The sequence below is a fragment of the Mizuhopecten yessoensis genome, unplaced genomic scaffold (assembly GCF_002113885.1).
Source record: "Mizuhopecten yessoensis strain PY_sf001 unplaced genomic scaffold, ASM211388v2 scaffold10771, whole genome shotgun sequence".
NCBI lineage: Eukaryota > Metazoa > Mollusca > Bivalvia > Pectinida > Pectinidae > Mizuhopecten > Mizuhopecten yessoensis.
In genome coordinates, this window is record NW_018408713.1 from 1,088,451 (window position 1) to 1,101,925 (window position 13,475).

Sequence of the window (13,475 nt, forward strand, 5' to 3'; positions counted from 1 at the left end):
ATCAGATACCTGTGTCATTGTTGTATATAAGTAAACAAATCAGATCCCTGTGTCATTGTTGTATATAAGTAAACAAATCAGATCCCTGTGTCATTGTTGTATATAAGTAAACGTATCAGGTCCCTGTGTCATTGCTGAATATAAGTTAACGCATCAGATGTATATAATTAAACGTATCAGATCCTTGTGCCATTGTTGTATATAAGTACACGTATCATGTCCGTGTGTCATTGTTGTATATAAGTAAACTTATCAGATACCTGTGTGATTGTTGTATATAAGTAAACTATCAGATCCTTGTGCCATTGTTGTATATAAGTAAACATATCAGGTCCGTGTGTCATTGAGTAAACTTATCAGATCCTTGTGCCATTGTTGTATATAAGTAAACCTATCAGGTCCGTGTGTCATTGCTGTATATAAGTAAACATATCAGATCCCTGTGTCATTGTTGTATATAATTAAACGTATCAGATCCCTGTGTTATTGTTGTATATTAGTAAACGTATCAGGTCCGTGTGTAATTGTTGTATATAAGTAAACATCTCAGGTCCCTGTGTCATTGTTGTATATAATTAAACGTATCAGATCCCTGTGTTATTGTTGTAGATAAGTAAACGTATCAGGTCCCTATGACATTGTTGTATATAAGTAAACAAATCAGATCCCTGTTTTATTGTTGTATATAAGTAAACGCATAAGATCCCTGTGTCATTGTTGTATATATGTAAAAGTATCAGGTCCCTGTGTCATTACTGTATATAAGTAAACATATCAGGTCCCTGTGTCATTGCTGTATATAAGTTAACGTATCAGGTCCCTGTGTCATTACTGTGTATAAGTAAACGTATCAGGTCCCTGTTTACACGCAGTATATAAGTTAACGTATGAGGTCCCTGTGTCATTGCTGTATATAAGTTAACGTATCAGGTCCCTGTGTCATTAACATATCAGGTCCGTGTGTCATTGCTGTATATAAGTAAACTTATCAGATACCTGTGTGATTGTTGTATATAAGTAAACTATCAGGTCCCTGTGTCATTGCTGTATATAAGTAAACTTATCAGGCCCCTGTGTCATTGTTGTATATAATTAAACGTATCAGATCCCTGTGTTATTGTTGTATATAAGTAAACGTATCATGTCCGTGTGTCATTGCTGTATATAAGTTAACGTATCAGGGCCCTGTGTCATTGTTGTATATAATTAAACGTATCAGATCCCTGTGGCATTGTTGTATATAAGTAAACTAACAGGTCCGTGTGTCATTGTTGTATATAAGTTAACGTATCAGGGCCCTGTGTCATTGTTGTATATAAGTAGACTATCAGGTCCGTGTGTCATTGATGTATATAAGTAAACATGTCAGGTCCGTGTGTCATTGTTGTATATAAGAAAACGTATCAGATACATACCTGTGTCATTGCTGTATATAAGTTAACGTATCAGGTCCCTGTGTCATTAATGTATATAAGTAAACGTATCATATACATACCTGTGTCATTGCTGTATATAAGTTAACGTATCAGGTCCCTGTGTCATTGTTGTATATAATTAAACGTATCAGATCCCTGTGTCGTTGTTGTATATAAGTAAACTTATCAGATACCTGTGTGATTGTTGTATATAAGTAAACTTATCAGATACCTGTGTGATTGTTGTATATAAGTAAACTATCAGGTCCGTTTGTCATTGTTGTATATAAGTAAAAGTATCAGGTCCGTGTGTCATTGTTGTATATAAGAAAACGTATCAGATACATACCTGTGGCATTGCTGTATATAAGTAAACTTATCAGATCCCTGTGTCATTGTTGTATATAAGTAAACTATCAGGTCCGTGTGTCATTGTTGTATAAAAGTAAACGTATCAGGTCCCTATGTCATTGTTGTATATAAGTAAACGTATCAGGTCCCTGTTTACACGCAGTATATAAGTTAACGTATCAGGTCCCTGTGTCATTACTGTATATAAGTAAACGTATCAGGTCCCTGTGACATTGCTGTATCTAAGTAAACGTATCAGATCCCTGTGTCATTGCTGTATATAAGTTAACGTATCAGGTCCCTGTGTCATTGTTGTATATATGTAAACTTATCAGGTACCTGTGTTAGAGCTGTATATAAGTAAACGTATCAGGTCCCTGTGTCATTACTGTATATAAGAAAACGTAATAGGTCCCTATGTCATTACTGTATATAAGTAAACGTATAAGGTCCCTGTGTCATTGCTGTATATAAGTAAACGTATCAGGTCCCTGTGTCATTGCTGTTTATAAGTAAACGTATGAGGTCCCTGTGTCATTGCTGTATATAAGTTAACGTATCAGGTCCCTGTGTCATTGTTGTATATATGTAAAAGTATCAGGTCCCTGTGTCATTGCTGTATATAAGTAAAAGTATCAGGTCCCTGTGTCATTGCTGTATATAAGTAAACGTATCAGGTCCCTGTGTCATTGTTGTATATAAGTTACCGTATCAGGTCCCTGTGGCATTGCTGTATATAAGTAAACGTATCATGTCCCTGTGTCATTGCTGTATATAAGGAAACGTATCAGGTCCCTGTGTCATTGCTGTATATAAGTTAACGTATCAGGTCCCTGTGTCATTGTTGTATATATGTAAACGTATCAGGTCCCTGTGCCATTACTGTATATAAGTAAACGTATCAAGTCTCTGTGTTATTGATGTATATAAGTACACGTATCAGGCATCTGTGCTGTCAATATCCCTTTGTATTGTTTATTAAATGTGTACTGTTGCGCATCAATCGTAAACCAGCTTTTGTTCCCCAATAAATTAATTCTTTATCAACACATTGCTGTAGTAGTACTGTTACAAAAGCAATACTTGACCTTTCGATATGTACTCTACCGAAGCCTGTGATCTTAATAACCGCAATAGGTTTGGGGATCAAGGAACAGTTTACGACGAATTAGTTGTTTCTTTAAGTGTTATGTCTTCATAACAGCAACACCTCACGACAACAGGCTCTAAGGCCGTTTTTATATTTGAAATGTCATGATTTGGAAATGGCATGTAGCAGCCCTGCTATTACTGTAACAAAAACGCGCCAAATACAACAATTATGGAAAATCCAATTGTTTTGGAGCGTAGTTCGCCAACTGTCAAGGTTACCGGATCCTTACTCCATTACAAATTATCAAATACACATCGGAAAGAGAAAGAATCCTATTGAATTTGGCCGTGGTCTGTTAAAGTTCAAGGTCACTGTTACTGACAAAATAATTTCTCACAACGAATGATTAATTCAGATGCTCATTTCAGAACGAATAATTGCTCAGATATTTAACCTGGTCTGTCGGTTGCCCCAGAAAGGAGAAAGAGCGATGTCGATTTTAGCGTTGTTCTCCAAGGTCAAAGTTGAAGTCCCATTTACTTGAATATATCTCTTTGTCAAGATTCTTACTTTAGAATGAATGATTGCACGGATCTTACCCTTCGTATCTTGGCTGTCCTAGCAGGAAGGAAAAACGACAGGACCTTTTGGTATTTGATGTCAAAGGTCAGGGTCAAACCAAGATACAGAAGTAAATGCAATATCAAACAGCACGTAGTACAGACCCAGCTGATGATTGTTATTGATGGATCAATACCAAATGTTGCTAAGATGTTTCTCGTTTAATTCAGAAGCATGTTTTGTCTATTTAATGAGTAAACGAGTTAATGAGCAATGAATAGTAAAAAAGAACTTTATTTTGTTTTACATTTATAAAAAAAAAGATCAGAAATCTTGCTTTGCATTCATGAAAAATATCGTTAAGTACTATGCTTTTCATCAATATTGATGAAATATTGAAAATAAATGTATCCACAAAATTTTGATGAAACATTTAAAAAAGAACCAGAAATATATGTAACGTTCCATTCTCCTCTTCTATCAGCTTATTTTTTATTGTACTACGGAAAAAAAGATAAATTGTCCGTTTTAGTTTTATCCTTTCGGTCAAAATCTAGTTCAGTGGCAATGGTAAAGCTCATTATTCTCGAAAACTGGTAGCTAGGTTCGCAATTGACAGAGAAGATATACATCCGTCTGTCCATGCTCTCAATGGCTAGCTATATAGTCGCGGAGGGATATCCAGCAAACGTGTGGCCTGATTTGTCCCATAAACTGCTATCACACCGACTGTTTTGTTGAAGAGATTTCTGATAAATGAGTGCTACGTTGCAACAATCAGCTCGTTTGTGTCACAGGGACCTGCTAATTTGTTACACCTATATTTTGGCCTAAACTACGGTGATTAGAGTAATTTTTATATGTTTTAGGGGTTTAGATCGACTTTCGTTAAAATGGTATATATCATAATTGGAGGTAGCATGTTTACCGAAAGTGGATCTAAACCCCTGAAACGTTTAAAAATACTCTGAACATATTAGTTTAGGTCCAAATATAGCTGTAACAAATTAGCAGGTCCATAATAAAGACAGTACTAGATGTCTCAGCAACTCTTTGAATCTCAATGCACTTATCAATGTTATCAAAGATAATTTTCTTGCGCAACAATTCATAAATCAAAGTAAAATTTAGCCTGTTAAAAGGCAATTTGATCTTAACTGGAGAAAATGGAAACCTATTCTCGAATTATAGTTGTCTCATTGTAAATACTTTGTGTAACTTTTACTGGTTTTGTCCCTAAGACTGAAAGCGCATGTTTAGCTCCATATAAAACAAACTGTCTGTCTGTCTGTCTCTGTCTGTGTGTCTGTCTATATATCTGTCTGTCTGTCTGTCTCTGTGTGTCTGTCTATATATCTGTCTGTCTGTCTGTCTCTGTCTCTGTCTCTCTCTCATTATCATTATATGATGATTGTAATGTAAATGATGAGGTCATGATGATAGTGAGGATGTGTATGATGACCAAGTGTAAAGATGTAAAGATGCTGTCATTTTATTGTTATGATGTTGATGGTGTTATGATGATGATAATAATAATGAAGATGACGATGATTATGTCATGTTAAATATATTTTTATTGTGGAAGAAAGACTTGAAAACTAAAAAAAATTATAACAACAAAAAAACAACCAAATATCGGGTCCATGTTTTTTTTTGTGCAGGTGACATTGTCACATTAAACTCTAATACGCAAGGAAGATTTTCCACTGACAGAGCCTTCCCCATTCCTACTTATAACTACGAAAACCCTGATTCATCGGTTGATCTATTAAGACTTCGACAGTTCTGTTTACATCTTCTGGAGAGTGAAACATGAGAAGACCCGTCTACGGGCTGCTGCCGTCTGTATAATTCCTACACGCATGATTTACAATTTTACGCGTTTCACATACAAGCTACTCACCGTATGTAACAGAAAATTAATTCAGCTGATGACTAATGCTAGGTTTTTCTTGTCAATCATACTGTAAAGTGATTGATCGATTTCAGATCTTAGAATGTTCCCATTCCTCAACAAATTCCCATAGACGCCTCGTGTCATACTGGATCGTTCAAAACGAAAGTCTTCGATCAATATCACCACCTTACTTTGGCGTTAGATTTGTTTTTTCACTAAAAAGTGTGCACACCACCAAACACAGATGTATTTTGAATGTCGTACCTCGGCGTCCGTCTTCCGTTCATAGTCCGTCAGTCCGCCAAAAACGTCTTCAATCGTGTTCTTTTCCCTCTAAACCGCTGGACAGATTTTAACCAAATTAAATGGGAAGCATCCTTAGGCGATAGATTCACAAATGTACTAACGATGGGGCTGACGCTCTAAAGACTTAGGTCCTGAGCCAAAATATGGATTTACAACTACATAAGTGAAGATATAATTGACACCGATTCCAGTCCTACCCCTGAGGACTTAGCCCCTTTAAGATGGAAAATCTGTACCCCATAACACAGGGACCTGTGAATTTACTACAGTCATATATTTGGACCTTAACTAAGATGTTCAGAGTAATGTTACATGTTTCAGGGGTTTATATCAACTTTCGGATGATATTTAAGAGTAATTTTATCATCATTGGGGTGGCATTTTCTTTTACCGAAAGTTGATCTCAACCCCTTAAACATGTAAAACTACTCCGAACACCTTAGTTTAAGTCCAATTATAGCTGTAACAAATTCGTTGGTCAATTGCTGGGACGAACATAAGGATGCTATCAGAATAAGCACAGGGGCTTTAAAACCATCTGCCACTTTAAAACTATAACCATATATACAGTTACCGGGCATGAAGAGATAGATGCATTCATTCAGGATGACCGGCCCTAGGGACTAGTCATGGGTTGTCGCTTTATCGAAAATATATATTTTCAATTAAAGTTATAACTTTGTCGGTTGTGTCAAAAGAATGACAGCTAGAGACAGCCTACGTCATAACAGTGGATACGAACGCCTCTAGGTATACGTGTTTAGTACACGGAGAAATTTCTCTTAAAACGCTAAATTCACAAATGTTCACTATTGAAAAACTGGCAGTTGTTTGATAATTTTTAACATTTCATAAAACGACCAAATAATAGAACAGATATAGAATTGTCTTGTAGAGAAAGGTATGTTTGTTGATGTAAATGGTGCATGGGAAGAAAATATGTTGTACGAGCTGGACATGTCCGTCCTGGACGATGTCTGACTAATCTAGTACGGTCATTAGGGGAGATACTTTGCCCCATATAGGACAATAGGGCATTATAACGAGCTTTACAGGTTCCTGGTACGTGGACCATTGTAAGCTGACATGCTAGACGTATTCTATAATGATTGGATTCGTAATAGCTCGATATCAGCTTAATATGACAAGCCAACTTGATTCATTGAACTTTGTTTATATTACAGCAATTATGAAACAGGTTTTTACAGCTTACATTAATCACTCTAGGAGGAAACCGGAGTACCCGGAGAAAACCCACGTGTTCGGGCAGATCACCCCATACCTTTTCACGTCCGATCGGGGAATCGGACCCCGGTCGCCTGGGTGAAGTCCTGTATTTCATAAAGTTATAGAAGGTATCTTATACAGCATATAAGACATCTTGATAATGTAAGATTTAAGTTTTATTTGTATCTATCTCCCGCTCAACGAAGTCATGAAAGTTTATGGAAGACATAAACGGGGTTTATCCGTGCGTATCAAGCTGGTTAAGAGGCATTGTTCAATCCATATCTTTGTCATCCTTGATACTCCAGAGGCTACGCTCACTTTCGTACTCTGAACCCCTTGAATATGTCATGGCAAAATTGTAGGCACGCAGTTAGCTATTTGAATGGTCACAGGTAAAAAAAACTGACCAATCGCTAGACTAGTGCCTGTCCTTTGAAGATCACAGAGGAGCGACACCAGACTTCAAAGCCGGCCAATTTTACCGTTACGCGACCGCGATATTATTTTGATGTACATCCAAGGATCAAACTAGTCTTCTTGTCTCATCCACAAGCTTGCACACACTGAGTCTTCGATTTTGCTATGACATATTCCAGGTGTGCAGAGAGCGTAAGGGAGTGTAACTACTGGAATATCAGGATGATATCTTGGTAGCCGTAAGTGCTACATCGATGTTACTGCATCAATAGTTTTGTTGCGGATGCTGAATATAACATATTTTCTACGTATCAGTGGCTTTGTTAATATGAAGTTTTCTTTTACATATATCAGATTAAGAAGTATTATATTGTCCATTATGAAATCCATTGCCACTATAGTATGCTCACAAGACAGGTACATAGTGTAGTTATATATTGTCAGGTGACATCAGGTGATCCATACATACAAGGCTCAAACACAACACTGATGCTGCAGTGAAGAAATAGTCGCATACAATAACATACAGCAGTGTACTAAGCATTTTGAAACGGTGTTGATTATGGTTAGGTGTAGTACCAATTCATTGATACCTACTTTAGGGACCCTATCCCACTAATACAGTAGGAAAAGTGTATACACATTTTTAAACAATGTAGTAAATTAAAATGAGGCAAATATTCAAATTGTTTATTTTTTCAAATAGAATAAATATGTTTTTTGTAGGCACTAGGTATGAATATTCTTTTTTAACTTCCTGGATACTCTCCTTATAAATCAAATTTAAACAACCACCATCTTTAATTTGAAATAAATTGAATTTTAAAACCATGTTGGACACACAAATCAGTATTTGATAGGCAATAGAATTTAGCAAACTGATAATGAATATGCATTCAAAGTCGGGACATCCTACAACATTAAAATGACACCAATTCACAAACTGGTAGTTTTTAATGCTATTGATATCTAAGTCATGTGTCAAAAATTTCGGAAGATCCTGTATTGGAAATGAGCTGAGTGGTATTACCAGGATGTGTGACATATTTTCCTTGATGTCAATGTCATTAACAAAAATATATAAAGGTATCTGTGAATAATTGTATACAAATAGTCAATACACTGATTTATAAAGAACAGGATCCATGATGCACATTAATTTTTTATTTCAGAATGAAACAAGGTTACTGCAAGGAAGTAGATAATACCCACGTTGAATTTATATGAAATATTTGCGAGTAATTGATGAAAAAGAAGAAATAATGCAACACAAATACCATGGAATGCATGTAGTAGTGCATTAATGAGCCAAGGGGAATAACTATATTAATCATGGGGATATAATATTGTGATTGCACTCACTCCACTGATTAATTGGATACCATATTGGCAATTGAATAAAGGGACATAACTTGGTAAATTACAGACAGATAATGGTAGTTATCCAAAACATCTAAGCTCTCATGGTTATTAACTTTTCTATGAAGTTTGAAGTTAATCCACTGAAAATATCTTGAGATATCTAGCAGATGCATCCGCTGCGAGATGTTGCCTTAGAGGGGACTTGTCCTCTGATAAATGTGCCCTACTGAAGGGGACGTGTCCTTTGTGGGGATATGCATTCTATGGGAATGTGTCCCCTGAAAGGATTTGTCTTCGAGGGAATATAATGTCCTCTAAAAGATGTGCCTTATGAGGGATTGTGTCCTAAGAGGAGTTGACCTCATTGGAGATTCGTCAACTAAGGGAATGAGTGGTCCGAGTCATATGTAAGTGATGTGCCTTAGGGAAAGAGGCCTCACACTTGACTTGACCTTCCACCAGTCTCCAGAGATGGATGTCTGAAATAATTGTGTGAAGTTTCATGAAATTTGGTCTCAAGTTTTAGTCAAGAGAATGTGTGGAAAAGCTGACTTTTCCATGGTCATGTACAGATTATGTAGCTTTAAATTTGACCAATTAAAATGATCTGAAGAGATTGATGTCAGGAGAACTTGTGTGAATTTTCATGTAAATTAGTAAAACACTAGCCTGAAAAATCCACACAGAAGGACAGACAGAAGTATGACAGTATATGCTCTGACAAAGGATAACTAAAAAACAGTTTGTTTCATACATTTATTTATGCAGACAAAATTGAATTCATATAAATAAAATCTCACATATCACAAAAACATACTGACTCGGTATGACTCAATATCAAATATTGCACTTAAAGCACCAGTGTACACAAACACAAAATGACAATGTACAGCAAAATAATGCAGCCAACTTCAGAATTTGTTTCAGTGTTGACCTACTGTTCATAGCCATTTTCTTATACTTCCTTACAAAAATGAAGAAATTTTTGAACAGAAAGCATAAATACATAATTTGAAAAAGGAAGCCAGCTATTCCTGTTGGCACTGATTTATAAGAAAGTTTACTTGATATTTCCATTTTTGTTTATCATTGAATAGGGACAATACACACAAGGCTATCAATGATTCTCAGAAATTTGAATCTAACATACTCCATTTTAAGATAAAAAGATGAAAGCATAAGCCAAAATGGTGATGTTTAAACTATGTTACTTTGTAACACATTTGATTTCATCATACACCTGAAACCTGTCCAAACACCGGTACTAGCCTCGTCTGTCAATACACCTATGATATAATCAGATGAGGACAGTTCCTGTGGTCTAAATAAGTATATCTGTACAAACATCAATAGTAGCAGAATTATCTCCCTTTGTTCAGAAATTTTGACACATGGACAGATTTCAAATCAGCAAGTATCATGATTTTAAGGAAAAGATTTAGGTTTCATGATTGCGATGGCAAGATAAGTGATGCACTAAAATCAGTATCATCAACTTTGACACGAGATGTGCTATTATAAGTATTATCAATTAAGGATACATGCTACTTTTTTGTCAAATGTATCTTTTTTTGCCTGAAGAGTTCCACACTAAGAATCAGATCTTGTTATTTTAGTGATGACATATGAGGTACACAAGAATGTACACATTGACAAAATCACTTTACTTTTGAACGAAATAGTGGTGAAAGTGTTTCGAATGTAGTCTACTCTTACACAGCATCACATTTATAAAGTATAAGGTAGCCAATGTCTGTGTGTCTGTTTCAGTGGATTACATGGTAAAATTCTAGGTTTAAGTTAACAACACATTTCTAGAATAAGTATTGGAATGAAAGTAAGTGTGACATGCTACAAGCAATCGTTGAAAATATCCAGCAATTTATTGTGTATTGTGTGATATTATGAAATATTAAAAGCACATTTTAGCAAAATTAAGTGAACTTCAAACTTTTCGTCTCACAGTTCAGGAATATATCTAGAATTTCTACAGAACACGACATTGAGTTTATCTAGATCTTTCTCTTTATAAAAGCAAATCATAGGTGAGAAATTTCTTTATACATAACAAAAGGAGAACCTCCCATTGTCTCTCTGTAACTGTGTAGACCCTTGGCGAATCTGGTTTGGGAATGTTTGTATCTTTCCCCTGGTTATCTTTCATATCGCATCCTATAAAAGGGAGACACACCATCTTCGGAGACACCCAGGCATGGATTCATTTACATGGAAATGTAACTGGATTATGAACTAAGTTACAAAAGTGTGAATGAAATTCCCATTACAAATAATGCATATTTGTAATGGCAATTTCATTCACACTTTTGTATTAAACTTATCACATTTGATTCATTACAATTAATTACAGCTTTATTTCCATTACCCCACCTCTGGTCACACCAAAATAACTTGTCTTCTCTTGAAAACAAAGCTAGTGTTTACTCCTTTTTTTCTCATTGAAAGACAAATATTTCATCTTTGCCTCCCTTGTTTGTGAACCGATTTCATAGGACATTGGTTCATCTGAAATTCGACCATTTCATATTGTATCCATTCGACTGTTTTCCATATCCAAGTTCCAAGGACTTACCATTGTTTAAGTGTGGTAGCTTTGCAACACAACACTAATTGGCCGTTTAATCTAAATTTTCTTTTTCTGATGTGCAGTTTATTATAATCTTGATGTTCTTTTGCTAACATGATTAAACATGTTTTGCACAAGATGGCTGGTTTCAGGCAACTCCGTTCTGTCCCTTCTCGATTATCTCCCTTAGCCTCTGCATCCGTTTGTCGAGCTGGTTAGGGTCTCCCCCTGGATGGCTCCGGTGGTATAGCTGGATAAGTTGGCAGTACTCTGTATAGGTAAACTGGGCACCCTTTTCAGCTATGGCAGTTAGGATGTCCTACAAAAAATCATGTACGCCATGAAAAACTTGTACAAATGAAAGCGTTACTGGTCATAACCTATCAACACCTGATTCATCCGCAATATTTCAGATATTAATTTTATTCAGAGTTATCTGGGTTTTTTAAAATATGGTAACAAAGAGTTAATACTGGAACTTTACTTTCTTTCTCTTTTGGTAATTATCTTCATGGGGATTGTATTTTTATTTCAAAATCTAAATTCAGCAATACTAAATTTCAAGCTCTTACTTTCTTCAGTTCCTGAAGTTTGTTTTGAGACTTACTCAACTCATCATTTGATGAAACTGACAAAACTAGATTCAATACTTCAATGGTTATAGGGTGGGGATTTCTGTGACTAAGTTCCCAGGAGTGGTGGGAGATCCCTAAGGCAAAATCCTGTTGGCATGAATGTGATCATGTTACTATGTTGAGCCAGTGACTTTTTTTATAAATATGGTTATATAATGACCTCCACTGTTTCAATATTATGACCTAGGGAATAAGACCCTAGGGGCAGAGCTGTGTGTGTAGGCCAAAATATAGCGTTGCACCAAAACTTGGCCCAAGAGAGGTTTACAATCTGTGCAGCCATTTAAGAGGAATAGAATTTTGAAACAAAATGCCATAAATTCCCATTTTTGGGACCAAATATGCTACACATCTGTGCAGTTCTTTAAGAGAAGTCTACTTTTGAAGATTAAATAGCCTGCTTTTACATTTGGGCCCCACCTCTCACCAGAAGAGGATAACAGCCTTCATTCACACATTTGATTCTTTTGTACACCTGATGTAAGTGCTATATTTGGTTTAAATTTATCAAGCCCTTGAAGAGAAATAATCTTTTAGAAGGTTACAATCGACAAATTTCCACCACTTCCACCCCTGGTTCCAAAGTTGCAAATACTGTTTGTTGATTGCTTTATCTCACAACATACATCTTGGTTCAAGTAGAGAAGCTCGTAGTACTGGCGGGCCATGTCAAGGTCAGTCTCCCGGGACATGGATATGTTGGTCAGGTTTTGTTGAATAGCAAACAGATTCCGGCACCTGTCACACAGAAACAACATCTTACATGAGTATATACAAATATAATTGTGAATGATGGCTGATTTATCAAAATTCTAATAGATCTTTATTATATGGGTGAATCTTTGTAAAACATTAACTTGAACTACTTCATTTAAATTTCTATCCTTTTATTTCAACCTCTTAGGAGTTAAGGTCAAATTGCTGACTTCAACTTCCAAAAACTGTATTAGAAATTTCAAATATATAGTTATAACTATGTTATCAATCAAACAATTCCTTAATTCTACTCAATACAGTTTTTGTCAATCTGAGCTACAGTATGTATTATACTCAATGCGTTGTTGCTGTAACTATGAGTTTTATGTAAGATACGCTGAACGATTTTCATGTGGTAATTTTCTGTTTGATTTGGAAATACCGGTACACAAAAACTGCTGCTATATAATAATTATAATCTTACAAAATTCCAAAACATTCTGGATAAATTTGATTTTCAAATATTACTTAGAATATATATTTTTTGCAAATTTACCATAAAAAATTAAAGAATAAATCTGGACTTTAGATTACTTGAATACCAGAGCTCTAATTATCAAGGTTCCACTCTACTAGTTACAGATCATTAGCTAGGTCCACTTACATCTTCTTAATGCCATTCTCATTAATCTTCGGTAAAAATTGTATACTGTTCATCAATATGGAGGCCACCAAGAAACCAAGGCCTTCAAAAATGTATCTGAACAGAAAATAAGTAGCTTTAAAACAAAAGAAAACAAAATGTACCAATCACGTGAATGCAATGTTAACTCATTTACCCCTGAAGACACATTTGAACTCTTCCAATTCAAAGGTTGGAATAGTTTATTATGAAATTTCAGGGGTGAAGGAGTTAATTATCTACATA

At 35.5% G+C, this 13,475-nt stretch overlaps 1 protein-coding gene across 3 annotated transcripts in view; it reads right to left on the bottom strand.

Annotated features, from left to right (window-relative positions):
- Positions 1–9,374: 9,374 nt before the first annotated feature.
- LOC110462305 (exocyst complex component 4-like) overlaps positions 9,375–13,475 on the bottom strand; it is a 41,345-nt gene continuing 37,244 nt past the window's right edge. For all 3 annotated transcript variants that reach the window (XM_021516218.1, XM_021516217.1, XM_021516216.1), the window contains 3 exons: positions 13,212–13,307; positions 12,478–12,589; positions 9,375–11,535 (listed from right to left, as the gene is read on the bottom strand). In XM_021516218.1, coding sequence (XP_021371893.1) covers positions 11,365–11,535; positions 12,478–12,589; positions 13,212–13,307 — 379 coding nt within the window. In that variant the 3' untranslated portion in view covers positions 9,375–11,364. The remainder of the gene's footprint in view (positions 11,536–12,477; positions 12,590–13,211; positions 13,308–13,475) is intronic.